At 41.2% G+C, this 14416-nt stretch overlaps 1 protein-coding gene across 16 annotated transcripts in view; it reads right to left on the reverse strand.

Annotated features, from left to right (window-relative positions):
- The window catches only part of slit2 (slit homolog 2 (Drosophila)), a 104502-nt gene extending 98782 nt beyond the window's left edge, over window positions 1-5720 (reverse strand). For all 16 annotated transcript variants that reach the window (XM_026170987.1, XM_026170980.1, XM_026170985.1 and 13 more), the window contains exons 1-3: window positions 5029-5720; window positions 4073-4144; window positions 2475-2546 (exon numbers count right to left, since the gene is read on the reverse strand). In XM_026170987.1, the coding sequence (XP_026026772.1) occupies window positions 2475-2546; window positions 4073-4144; window positions 5029-5231 (347 nt within the window). In that variant the 5' untranslated portion in view covers window positions 5232-5720. The remainder of the gene's footprint in view (window positions 1-2474; window positions 2547-4072; window positions 4145-5028) is intronic.
- Window positions 5721-14416: the final 8696 nt, after the last annotated feature.

The following is a 14416-nucleotide window of genomic DNA, read 5'->3' on the forward strand; positions in this document are numbered from 1 at the left end:
CCTGCATGTCTGAGGCTGTTATCTCCTTCATTCTCACACACTTTGAATTGAACAGGGGCTGTAAAACAGTCAAGTAAGTGAAGGATAAGAGGATCGGGAACTCCTCACTTAACTATTCTACACCCACAGGGTGAGAGTAAAGAATGTATAGCATTCCTATATGCACAGGACAATAGAGAGAGAGAGAGCCAGATGGGTGCGTAAGGAGCAAAAACGTGAGGAGAGGTTAAGGAATGAATGAAAACGGCGCGAGTGGGTTTTGGGGGGGGGGGGGTCCTCCAAATCAAGATAAAACCAGTACTGACAGAGCAGCCTTGCGTAAGTGAATGCGCATGCACGAGTGTATCCAAACACATTCATGTGTTTGGATATGTGCACAGTTGTGTTGTGACATGCCTATCTCCTCCACACCTCCTTCAACCACATGCCCCTCCTCCGTACCCCCAAGGCTACTGCCCTACACCTGACCCAGCCCTGCCTGGCCCTTCGGGGCCTGTCGCAAAAAAAAAAAAAAAGATGTGAAGGGGAACCGTTTTCTGCCCCCATGGGGGGCAGTCAGTGTGGATCTGTCAGCCAAGCTTAAGGCCCTCTCCTCTGGGCTGTGGTGCCCAGCAGGCCCCCTCCAGCCCCCAAGAGGACGGAGGGCTTTGAAATGAGCCCTCAGACTCCAGACTCCAGAGACGCGCCTTTGTATGGTAGCTGTTGGGGGGCATTGATGACTGACTCCATCTTTGTGTTTGTGAACATGCCACGCAAGAGAAGCTGAATTACAGAGGAAAACTTGCAAGGACAACAGAAGACAGCCATGTTGTGTCAGAAAGTTTGCTGTTGTCAGAGACAAGACAGAAAAGGAGAGACAGCCATATCGTGCATGATTTCACATTAGATATCTAAGACTTTATCAGCTGTTGCTGTTACCACACTACAATCTATGTTCAAGGCTGTGTTGCTTATGTGAGTGCATGAAAGAGGGTATTTACTAGCTTGCACCATCTCTTTGGAGGGAGGGTAATCATTATCAAAGTTTACTTTTAAATCCAGACCATATGTAGTTAAATTTTGCCCTTTTTGTCACCAACTCTGAGTAGGAATTCCCAGAACCGCTTAGCTGGACAGAGCCCAGTGCTGGTTGCATGAGAAACACTAGCAGATTCCTTATAGTGGTCTACAGAGCTTCTCTCTCTCTCTCTCTGTCAACAAAGAGCAGCTATAGTGCAGCAGAGAGCAAAGAAAAACCAGGCATGACAGGGTCAACACCAAAGCATCCAAAAAAGTCACATTTTATCACTTTCATCCCACTGACTTGTGACAAATTTACCCACAAGAGCCATAAAAAAAGATGAACTGCTTTATTTTTATTTTTTAGTCTGTGTATGTGTGTGTGTGTGTGTGTTTGTCCAGGTGGATATCTCTCTGCATATGCCAATATGTCTGTTTTTGTAAATGCGTGTGTGTGTGTGTGTGTGTGTGTGTGTGTGTGTGTGTGTGTGTGTGTGTGTGTGTGTGTGTGTGTGTGTGTGTGTGTGTGTGTGTGTGTGTGTGTTAATTATGTTATAAAGGCCTTATGTTGTCTGGATGCTGACTTGTGATACCAGGCTGGCATTGTAAAAACTTCTGACTGTTCTTCATTCACCTCCATGGCACTCAGACTCAACATTTGCCACATGAACAGATTTGCAGGAGGCCAAGTTGGGGTAACTGACATAAAAGTGGCAAAACATGATGCATGCATTCACACGGAGCAGGAGGGGTCACTAATTAGGTTGGGTACATTATAGCCTTTTTGGTATGATTCTGGGCTGCCCTAGATGACTTGCAGGATGATCATGTTAAAAACTTGGGGAAATAGTTTGTTTTCACTGCTGTCACATCAGGTATTTTCACTGAAAGCTTTGATCGCTAAAGTCAACCTGTCCTTGATTTCTGGTATTGCTGCAACTCAAGTTAATATATAAATAAATAAATGATAAAGAAATCCATAAGTTCCGGTGATGATTCATAATCCACTGGCTAGTATATAATATAATCTGCTGACATTATTCTTCCCACTTTCAACTGAAACATGCAGTCCTAGAAGGTCACTAAGTATTCAGAGCTCATTGGACAAAGGCAAACCAAATAATTTTTTCTTCAAAGGGCTTTTTCAAAACCCCTCTTGCACTAAGGACTGTTAATGCTGTTAGTAAGCAGTGGGTTAGGATATTTAAACAGTGTCCTTGAGAGTCACCAAAGCACAGAATAAGGGAATGTTTTTTGTAAAGCTCTACAGACTTGGAGAACTTCTAACAAAGACAAATAATGCAGCTTGTGAATGCAACAACTGAAAAGAGATTTTATATGACACTTGTTGATCTGTGCATCCAGATATGCAAATGAATCGACGGGCATGCGCGTTCTTGGAATTTTTAAGGCTGGGCAAACTGATTTTATACAGAATTAAATTAACACAATGGCGTCAACACATCATTACTCACAGTCTCTCCAGCTCCTTCAGGTCCTGGAAGGCTCCTCTCTCGATTGTGGTGATTTTGTTCTCCATTAACTGCCTGAGAGAGAAACACCAAGAGAGTGTGAGACTATGTGAATTGGACAATAAAAAAAGGAACGACATGAGAGGGGGGAAGGAGAGTGATAGAGAGACACAGAGCGTGAGAGCTGACAGAGTGATTTGTGTGATGAAACCATAAGAGGCCAAAAAAAAGGAGAAAGATGGCTGGATGGGGCCAGCGATAAGAGAGAGAAGAGAAAGACGGAGTGAGATAGGGCACAGGAGATTGACACTGGAGAGGAGAGAGAGGGAGAAATAGAGAAGGATCAGGCAGCACTGGGTGTGAAAAAAGGAGAAAAGCAGATTGGTGGAGATGGAAAGTGATAGAAGGTTTAAAAAAAGCAAGAAAGAGGAGAGACAATCAGCAGCGGGTCGATAGAGTCCCAGAATTGACTTTAAAACTGGCCCATCAGTTGGACAGGGACTCATCTATCATCCAATTTACTCTCTATCTAACCGCATAGCTCTGACTACTCCTTCACTTACACCAGCACAACTTCACTAAGATTAGTGTGCTGACGAAACCAAGCAAAAACACACATGCTTTTATGGGCCATCTCCACTGAGCTCTTCTTTTTTTAATTAATTGATTTATCAGTGAGTCAACGCTATTTTTTAATACAGCCCCATAAGAAAAAAAAAAAAAGGGGGGGGGGCGACTTTTATTTTTAAAGACTCTTCTCACAAATTTCTCAAATTTAAAAAAAAATCTATTCTCACGGGGTTTTTTTAAGTGCAGTGTTTTTGCTAATTATGGTGCTTTTGGGTGAACATACCGGAAATAGCTAAAGTGAAAACTAGAGCACACAAATAAAGACACACATACACACAATTAAGGACATAATCTCTGGAGGAATTCCAACTATGTCTATTCCCTTCCATTCATTTCGGCTGCTGAATAGCGCGCACAGCAGCTATCCCTGTCCCGGCAGTGACGGTGCAGGGGAACTCTTTAATCTGGATTCATCCCAGGTAAAGAAACCTGTTCTTACTTGACTCTCCCCCCCTTCTCTTCCTTTCCTTCCACCCTTCCCTCCCTTCCAGCAGCTACATTCCTCCCTCCGCGGTTACACCTAATGACCGCTATCTCTTTCCTCTTTTTACCCTCCATCACTTCCTCGCCAGCGCGTTAATCACTCCAGCACATGGGCCCCGGGGCCCGGTGGTTAAAATAAGCCCCCTCCTGACACTTCCACTGGCAGATTAACACGACAGCATTAACAGGTGCCGCTGCTATTCTGTTTAGACACTTATGATGGCTCAGTGAAACCGCAGCTTCCCACCACTGGATGCAGTGCCTGCGTGCAGCAGCTCCAGAGCTGGATGAATCTGCTGCTGCTGCCGAGCACGGCCAGAAACTGTTAAATCTCTGTGCTGTGATGTTCTATTGGAAAGTTTTCTGGATATGCAAGGTGCTGCTTAACAGTGCATGTGGGAGAGAATATTGTTGTTTTCCTTTTTGCATCTTCAGGGGAGGGGATAAAGAGGGGATAAAATAAAATTCGCCGAATAAACGTCACTTACAACACTCGCAGATGCCTCAGCCCTGCGAAATCCGTCTTCGTGATTTTAGTGAGGTTGTTTGCATTCAGGTCCCTGGAAAGAAAAAGGATATTTTAAAAAATTAATTAAAAAAATATAAATTAATACATGTTTGTGATGTGCTCATTGATGAAGGAGGCTTTTGCTGAAACTTCTTGTTCCGTAGCCAACGCAGGGTTGTCATCTGACTGTCAGAGAAACTGAGAGGAGCTGTGGCTGCTGCACTACATCGGCAAGTGTTAATTTCATCGAGGGGTCTTTTAATGATAAAATTCGGCCTCTTTAACTCGGAGCCCACTTGTCCAAATCCGTTTTTGATTAACTCGCTGGTCTGCTGACAAACCGATGTGGTCTACGGAGGCTGTGCTAATGCAACAGTTCAAAACCGCCAACAACCACAGCAGCCCCCCAACTTCAGCTCCGCGATCAGCCCTGACGTGTCCTCGTATTAGGCACCAAAACGAGCTTTAGTGTTTTTATCATTTATACCTCACGCCAACATTTACATCAGCTGCGTACTGCGGCGTTAACAAGGCTGAAAGTATAGGTTAGACATGACAAAAAGCTCTGCGCTCTTAAAGATGTGGTCCTCGAGAGAGACATTTTCAGTGCCTCCCGGTTAAAAACAAATGAATTAGACAGGAAATTTTGGGGGAATAATGTGTGATCATAATTAGGATATGAGCTGATGACATTTCCTAACCACTGATCGGAATAAAATTTGGGTGCTAAAACATCAGAAGGTGTGACATTTTTTTCTCCATAAACTCTTTAAACTCCTCACACCCCTTCAGAAGAATCGCCGCATTAAAAGGTAAACGCAGTCTCGTTATTTTTCATCATTTAAGCATAAAAGAAATGGCAACACGACATTGTGGTGACTTTTCTTATACAATGTTTCCAAATTTTAAGTCAAATCTATACAATCCCGTACTTACAGTCTCTCCGTGTTTCGAGGTATGTTTCTGGGCACATTGCGCAGTCCTTGTCCGTGACAGTCCACTGTCGTACCGGTGCAGGAGCACTGGGCCGGGCATGGCTGACCGTCTGCTCCGCTGGACAGGACCAGAACAGTCACCAGCAGCCCCAGCACAGTCACCGGGGAGCGGTGAGGGCCAACGGGGCACCGAGCTCCCACCATCACTGCGGCAAGTGGGGGCCAATATGAGACCCGCAAAAACACCGTGAAAACAGAAGGGCGTTAAAAGATAAAGCCCCGAAATCCCCCGAAGGAGCTCACCAAACTCTGCACGCAACGGGATGCCGTCCTCCTTTTCGCTGTCCTCCCTTAGCACACGCGTGTTTCAGAAATGCCTGGTTCTGAATTTACATTTGGGTCCTCTGAGAGGGGTTTCAGTGCGTGAGGACTGTGATCAGGGACTTGGGTCCCCCTGGGTAGAAATAGGGGAGCTCGATAAGGCGGTAGAGCGGCTCTTTGGCTGCGCTACAGCGGCGCAAACTTCCACATGTCCCCGGCATGCGGTGCCCAAATCCCCCCGGTGAGTGCCGTGCCTGTGTATGTAAATGTGTGCCCGCGGAGCAAAGACAGTGAAACACCTCGGTCCTTGATCTGATCCGATCCAAAGAAACCCTCTCTCATGTACACACACACACACACACACACACACACACACACACACACACACACACACACACACACACACACACACACACACTCACTCTCTCTCTCTCTCTCTCTCTCTCCAGGTAAGGCTCTGTTGGTTGTAATTCACAACACGCGTCCTGCGAGGAAGCCGCGGCTGCTCTTCTTTCTCCCCCCCCAAAAAAAAGAAAAAGAAAAGAAAAGCTCAGCAGAGGTCACCGTGGCGGAGAGATATTGATCCCGATAATATATCAACTGCCGGTCAGCGGTGAGGGTAACGCGAGGGACAGAAAATCGTGAAAGACCAGCGCGCAATACTATAATCCAACTCTGCGTGGTGCGTCAAAGCGCTGCTCCCGAGAGTGTGTGATAGGGAGAGAGAGAACAGACGCAGCAGCAGACGTGCTCTCTCACTCTCTCTCACTCTCTCTCTCTCTCTCTTGCTCTCTCAGACAAATACAAAACATCCACGCATTGCGTTTTCCCTCAAGGTAGCAGCAGGTTTCCAGCTGGCCGTCAATCAAACAGCAACAGTTTGACCTCGGAAGGAGACTCTCTTTTTCACTGCAGTGTCCCGGTCACCTGATGCTTTATTTAGCTGGCTTCAGGGAGGCGACCGAGCCTCAGACTGAAAACTAATGTGGAAAATTTAGAAACAACTTCTGAGCCCTGGATTTCTATATGGATGGATGAAGAACTGCTTAAAAATCCTCTCATTATATCTGTCTCATAATTGTGACTGCACAAGATGAGCAGCTGAAATGGATTTGAACTGATTTGTTTTTATCCACCAAAAAAAAGTTAGTTTCAGTGTCAATAGCAACAAGTAGCTCTAAATTAAAGACTACAGGAATTACGTGACACTGAAGCTTTTGCAAACGTTTCAGCTCTAATATTAAATTTTCAGAAACTCTGAAGGGAGACCAGCACGTATTTGCATATTTAGATATTTACTGAGTAACGACAATACTCATAATAGGTACTGATCAGTTACTGTAACAGGAACAAAATAACCATACGTATGAAGTTCTGTAATATTTACTCAGAAAGGACTTTGTTTACTCGACATTATCTGATACATTTATCTGCTAATTGTATTTCACAATGTTTCTAGCCAGCAATAGATAAGCTGTGTGGACTAGTGATTTCCAGTAATATCACTGTTTTGCCGAACTACCCCCAGCACATATATATATATATAACTGTACAGTCAGCTCAGCGACATTGATCAGCTGTTAACCCATCCAGCAGCCACTATGTAAAAGAACTATCACTAAGATTAAAACGTTTTGTTGTAACTTTTAGATATTTAAGTTATTATTCACTGTAACAGGAATATAACAGAGGGTTTCTGAAACAGATACCATCTATATAATTCTCTAGAATACAATCAATTGATTGCCATTTCACATCTCAGACCTTTAAGCCTTCAAGTCTCCTCCAGCGCCCAGGACATATAAATTGCTGGTTGCTTTTGAACAATCTCCTTTTCATGTTTCTGCCAAAGATGAAACTGTCAAATACCACCTTTATTTTTTTCTTCATTTTATTATTTCAGTTAACATTTATGTTGATTTACTTTTTGGGTGGGAGAATATAAACATTTGACTTCATGGGGTAATCTTACTGCTGATTTCCTTACTGGAAATACTCCTTACTGGAGTTACACTCTCAGATTAGGAATACACATCCATTTTCTTAACCAGTTATCCCTTTCAGAGTCCCAGGGTTAGTGGAGCCTATCCCAGCTGGCACAGGACAAAAGGCAGGGTACACCCTGGACAGGTCACCAGTCTATTACACACATTCCTGGATAAGGCATAAATTGTCATATCAAAGATTTTTCACAGGACTCTGTGAAATCCTGTTGCTCTAGAATACTTTGCTATACACAGTCAACTCAGTGAGAAGGTATCCCCAGGTCCTCTGGCTGCAACACAAGCCCAAATCAGCACCCCTCCACCACCGTGGTTGACAGCTGGTATGATGCTGGATTTGGTTTTGTACATTATGATCAAACATTTCCTCTCCGGGCTCGTCTGTCCAGAGGACATCGTTCCAGGGGTCTTGTTGTTTGTTCAGGCGAAACTTTGCAAACCTAAGTTGGCCTGTCGTGTTATTTTTTACAGAGAAGAGACTTTCTTGTGGAAATCTTTCCAAACAAGTCATAGTTATTCAGTCGTTTCCTAATTGTACTGTCATGAACTTTAACATTTAACACGTTAACTGAGGCCTGCAGAGTCTGAGATGCAGCTCTTCGGTTTTTGCTGTTTCTCTGAGCATCGCACGCTCTGACCTTGGGGTTCATTTGCTGGGATGTCCAGTCATGGAAAGATTGCAGCATTGTGGTAACACAAACCTGAAGACCAGCAAACTGCCAAAACTTCTGCTTTCATAGAGCTGGTCATGCTTGCTGATGATCACTTAATCAAGTGCATTTGATTAGCAGTGCCTGGCTGCTACTCACTCTCTTAATTCCCATGGAAGCAGTACGGGATGAGCTCAGTTTTTAACAGGACTGCATAGTCCTGTGAAAACATCCCGTTCCACAGGACTGTGTAATGTAATATAATAGTGATTCTTCATTAGGATCAGTAGTATAAATATCTTAATAAGATGCCATAGCTGCGGCAAAGCTTGTCCTGTCCTGTCAATCTCTCTCTTTCATGAACCCTTCCTTTGTGGCTCCCAAAACAGAATACAAACAGCTGTGTGTGATTGTAATGCTGATATGTTTCCACCCCTCAAAAACACTCCCACAGCCTCAAAGTCTGCTTAGAGTTTGGAGAAAATTCAGTATATCTTACTTATTTATTTATTTTATTTTTTTCCCCTTTTGAGAGTAGGGCTAATAAAAAGAAAAGCGGGCAGGGTAGATGAGGAGGGGTCATGTATTGTAGCTGAACAGAGGGAAGAAAATAATCAGAGGGGAGATTAAGCCTGACCCTTTATGTCCAGTGATGCAACAAGACTTCAGGGCACATGGCATGTTTAGACACAGCCTTACCTGACCCGCCTGCTCCTTACACGCACACATGCAGTTGTGTTTCCATCACTTCAAAGGGCATTGCACTGACTCTCACTATTTTCCTGGAGACTTACCTTAATCCCCACCATAACCCTCAGTCTTAAAACATGCCTTCATGATAAAATTTGATTATTTCTGTTTTGGGACATGCTTTTTGAAACTAAAAGAAAGTTGCAACTGTATGCCCCCAAAGCAAGAGTAATGAAAGTAAACACAAAAAACGCACACTTGGGTGATTGCCCAGGATTGAAGTAAAGCCTATATGTCAAGCTACAAGACTCTTTGAATGTTATAAGACATTTTAGATTCAGGAACTGGTCGTGTGAACATCTAACAGTGAGCGTCACTGCTCGATTTAGTGATTTCTGTGTTTTACATCATATTGGTGGTTCTAAACATCATAATGGCCCAATGGCTAATTCAGAACCTCTCGAATCACCTCGTAGTTCTTGTAATTTTGCTATAATGGGAAATGGGTGCAGTGATTTATTGTAATGTGACAATACAATTGAACTTTGTTATGCAAACAACCTTGTAATTTCTTTAGTAGTCTTCAGGAATAGTTCCCGAGTTTTCGTGAAGGATATTCAAAGTTCTTCTTTGTATGTTGGGTGCTTTTTGTTCTGTTCTCTGTCAACACGATGCCACGCCACTTGAAAAAATATCAATGTCCGGGTTCTAAAGAGGCCAATCTATGACCAACAGTTTGCCACTATGTGTTTCTCTATCCAGTTATGCTTCTACTGTATTTGCAGAGTATTTAGGATCACTGTGAGTCTGAAAAATGAAGCTGCTGTGAATCAGATGGTTTCCAGATGGTATTCAATGGTGGATCAAAATCTCGTGGTACCCTTCTGCATTAATAATTTCATCAAATATTACAAACCAGCATCACTGGCTTCAGCAAACAGTAGACGGAACAACTGAAAATCGAGATGCATGTCTCATGTTCTGTGTCAGGTCTTTGCTGGATTCTTTCCTAAGGACATGCGTTTTAACTTTTTAAGACTTTTTTAAACACACCACGCTGTGATATGCAAAGTTTTCAGCAGTAACTCTGTCAGAAACATCTTGTAAATGCAAAAATAATATTTTATGTCCGTCAAACCATCTGTTAGGTTCCCCTTTATGTTTAAGTGATTCATAGGTCAGTGTTAAATGGCTTAACTTATTCTTATGACCTGGGTGAGTGAAAAAGCAAAGACCTTCAAAAACCTTCAAAAAACCTTCAAAAAAGCAAAGACCTTCAAAAATCCTGGAAAAGTACTGCTCAAGGCCACTTTAAAAATACAAGAAAGTCTGGCTCCTTGGAAGCAAAGCATAAAGACATACGGGTTGACTCAAAACCTTTGCACAGTTCTGTATATCTCAGTAAATATTAGACATTCATGGTCCTCAGTTATAGTTTTTTAGCAATCCTGCAGCTTATTCTGTAGAGCCATCACCATGATGACATTGTTAGTAAAAGGTCTTGAGAGCTTTGGATACACTGCATGATGAATTGGTAACTTTTAATATTTTAAATCTTTTCTTAATGAGTTAATTCTTATATAAATGATGACATTCCCATTAGCTGCTGGTATTAAATATATACATGGTGAAACAAGCAATAACAGTCAGATTGTCAGCATATTGAACATTACACCTGCTTCCATGCTAACAGCATACTAACATGGCTGTAGACTCATCATGCACCTTCTACTTAGACTTGCTATTTTCAGTGCATTAGTATTCATCAGTGATAAGTAGCCAAGTTTACATGAAGTGCACTGTCAGTACTTAACTTTAATGACATGAGATCAACAACCACAGCAGCATCCAGGCTGTGGAGAATATGTGCTATGAACCAACGCCAGCTAGCTTGCTTTTAATCAACAGTACTCCTAATGCATGTTAAACTGAAGTCTTCACTGTGAATGAATTAGTGATACACATGAGGTCAGATGCCCAAAACTTAGAGATGTTTACCAAAAGTGAAGGTCAGACATTGGACTTGTTGCTTTTTGGAAAGTTTTCCGTTTTTGATGTTCAGTTAGAGACAATAAATACTTTGAAACATTAAAATTAACATACCATAAAAGTAAGCTTGTAGTGCGTGTAGTATGAAACACAGCTGTGTCTCATTTGTTCAGTAAATATAATGAATAAATACCATAAATAGTATAAGGTTCACAGTGACCGTACATGGCATATTTAAGGCACATTTGATGATAAATAATTTCAACAGGCAGCATTAAACTGTTTCTTTTTGCCAGTTTCCTTGATTGACTTGTGTTTACTCCGTTCGTTCTGAGATTGCATTTGAGCTCTCAAGGCCAGAGCAGCATTAGGCTACATTTAGCATTTAATTTGTGATACATTGTATAATGTGGTGTGCCTACACTAAATGTTAGTTATGCTGTTTGGTTTTCAATTTGAAAGGAGACCTTAAATAAATATAACACAAGCAAAGAAGCTTTTCAAAGTGGTCACATTTTTAAAAGTTCATAGTAATTGCTGTAGTCAGGATTTGAAAATGTCAATAACGCACCAAGAACGGCGAGCTTTTCTTACCTGAAGTGAGAAAGTTGACATTCATCTTGAAATCTTTTCAGGGTTTGGAGAACTTCAATTTTTTATTATTTAACCGAACTCTACCATACAAAGACATATCGATTTTTCTAAATATTATACATTTGAGCATTAACAAAACAAATAATGAGTTTCACGAATGAAGAGGCTTAATTTTAACGAATGACATTCCACCAAACTGCCCGAATTAACAAGTGAACATGACACATCTGACACTTGTAGATTTGCTACTGTGCTTGGGTTCAATGTTCTGTTGATTGATCCAGTGTATTCCAAGTTATAGCTGTAGGACAGACAGCCTCACCTTTGACCCTAGAATACTTTGGTATACAGAGGAGTTCATGGTTGACTCAAGTAACAAGGTTCCTCCTGGTCCTATGGCTGCAAAACAAGCCAAAATCCTCACCCCTCCACCAACGTGCTTGACAGCTGGTAAGAACTGTTTGTGTTGATATGCTGTGTTTGGTTTTTGCCAACCACGGTGAGTAAATTATAGCCAAACGTCTTCACTTTGGTCTCATCAGAGGCCTTCTGAATGTTTTTTTCAGAAGTCTTGTGGTTTGTTCAGATACAACTTTGCAAATCTACGTTATGCTGAAGAGTCTTCCTTGTGGCAATCCTTCAAACCAAGCCATGCTTTTTCAGTTTCTTTCTAATTGTACTGTCAAGAACTTTAAAACTTGACATGCTAACTGAGAATTGTAGAATCTGAGATGAAGCTCTTTGGGATTTTGCTATTTCTCTGAACATTGCACAGTCTGACCTTGGGTGAATTTACTGGGACATATACTGTTGGGCACATTGTGGCATTATGTTAATACACATCTAAATGCTTTACACCAGCAAATGGCCAAAAACTTCTGGTTTATAGAGGTCTCACACTTGCTGATAATCAATTAATTGAGTGCATTCAGTTAGCAGCATCAAGCTGCTACTTACCCTATAAATTTCTATGGAGGCCATAATGGTGTTCTTAGTTTTGCCCAGAATTGCACAGAGTCATATAAAAGCATTTATTCTTATAGGACTGTACTTCCACAAAGTGGGATTCACACTGGAAAACAATCCAGGGAAAACAAACAGTGTATATCTCTAAACAAAAGGACAGGAAGCATGCTTTTATTATGGAGTCAAACCGTAAGACTTATTGCTGAAATATTCACTTCAAGAAATCTGTCTGGTTTGGAGTTTTGCAGAGCTGCTAATCAGATGTGAATCTGTCTGTCAGCTCTGATGTTGGTGCTGATCAGTCTAGCCTGTTGATTTAGGAGCTGTTTGTGTTATCTTTGGTTTATGGCCATGCAGTAAAGCTGAAGGTATAGGAGGTCAGTTCAGCCACCTGGCCTCCGGACAGCTGCTACTGAGACACATGCTGCAAAGAGTGTGCCTTACAGTACGCGCACACTCATACCCATCTTGCTAATTTTAATTTATGCACAGGCACAAGTTTTTGCAATGCAGCAGACAGACACACAGAGAAACAGACGGAATTTTAAACAGTTTATTACGTGTATGTATTAATTAACCACATTAATCAAATCTGCTGTGGGTTTCTCTTCGGTCTATGTTTGTGTGTTTTGCTTGATAATCACATCATTAAAAACCAACGATGTTTGTGTTTGGACTGGCATTGTCAACACAGTGGCTGGTTACACAGCTGCACCGAGACACACACACACAAACACACAGACAGAGGGATGAACACACAGTGCCACACCAAAACACACAAACTTTAGAAAAACAGAAACTCCTCCTCCTGGATTCCTTTCACTCCCAACTGTCAGTTTTGTGCTGATGCGATCTGCTCATGAAGTGTATTGAAACTACACTGAGGCCCTGAGGTGTGTAAGTGGTTGGTTACCTTTGTTGTGATGGGTCTGAGAGGCTGTTGTCTATCTCAAACACACCCAGCCGCCAAGGCCCAGGGAAATAATCAGGGGGTGAATAGGATCTCATGAATTGACTGGTATGTTGGAAATGCTCCACTCTTCTGCCTCTCGAGTAAGGCGTGTCTGGTTTCTCATGTTAGGTGTGTGCCATTGTTCATTTTCATTTCATTTATTTATTTATTTCACACTTGGTACAACAGTTTCCACAGTTAGTTCTTTCAGGCAAACCAACCACACTTTCTATCAGTAAATAAAATATACGAAGGGGATAAATAGAATAAATAGGAATAAAAATAAAAATACAAGTGAATTGCACATTTCAAGTATAATGAAGAGAGTTCCACAGTCGTATACCCCTAACCGTTGGACTCATTAATCTTTGTGTAGTCCTAGCTAGCTGACGCTTAAAATAAAATTTCCTTCTGCTGTCTTCTCCCCCCGAACACATTAAAAATACTCTTTGTAACTTAAAAGGCAAAATATTACTTTTAGCCTTAAACGTAATTAATAGTGTCCGTAGTTTGACTAAATCTCCTAATTTTAATAATTTCGATTTTATAAATAATTTATTTGTATGTTCTCTATATTTAACGTCATGAATCATTCGTATCACTTTCTTCTGTAATAAGTTTAGAGGTTTTATAGTATTCTCATATGTATTTCCCCAAACTTTGACACAGTAACTAAAGTATGAGAAAAACAATGAGAAATATAAAATGCGCATTGTTTTGTAGTCTAATAAATCTCTTACATTTCACAAAATATAAATGTTTTTAACCATCTTCTTTCTAATATACTCAATATGTGATTTCCAAGTCAAATTTTCATCTACTATTACACCCAAAAAGCGAAATTCAGTAACTCTTTCAATCAATTCTGCATTAATGGACACAATGACTTCTTCCTCCTTTACACGATTGCCAAATATCATGAATTTCGTTTTTGTCAGATTCAAAGATAATTTATTTACATCAAACCATTTTTTAAATCTTAACATGTCAGAAATCATCATTTCAACCAAATCTTTCAAATTCTCTCCAGAGCAATAAAAATTTGTGTCATCTGCAAATAAAATAAAATGTAACCGAATGCGACCTATTTTCTAAATAACTCCTTAACCAATTCAATGCCACTCCTCTCACACCATAATTATACAATTTAGAAATCAAAATAAAATGTTGTAACGTGTCAAAAGCTTTTTTCAAATCAACGAATACCCCAACGGTGTATTTATT

This window comes from Astatotilapia calliptera, chromosome 6, assembly GCF_900246225.1.
Source record: "Astatotilapia calliptera chromosome 6, fAstCal1.2, whole genome shotgun sequence".
Lineage (NCBI taxonomy): Eukaryota > Metazoa > Chordata > Actinopteri > Cichliformes > Cichlidae > Astatotilapia > Astatotilapia calliptera.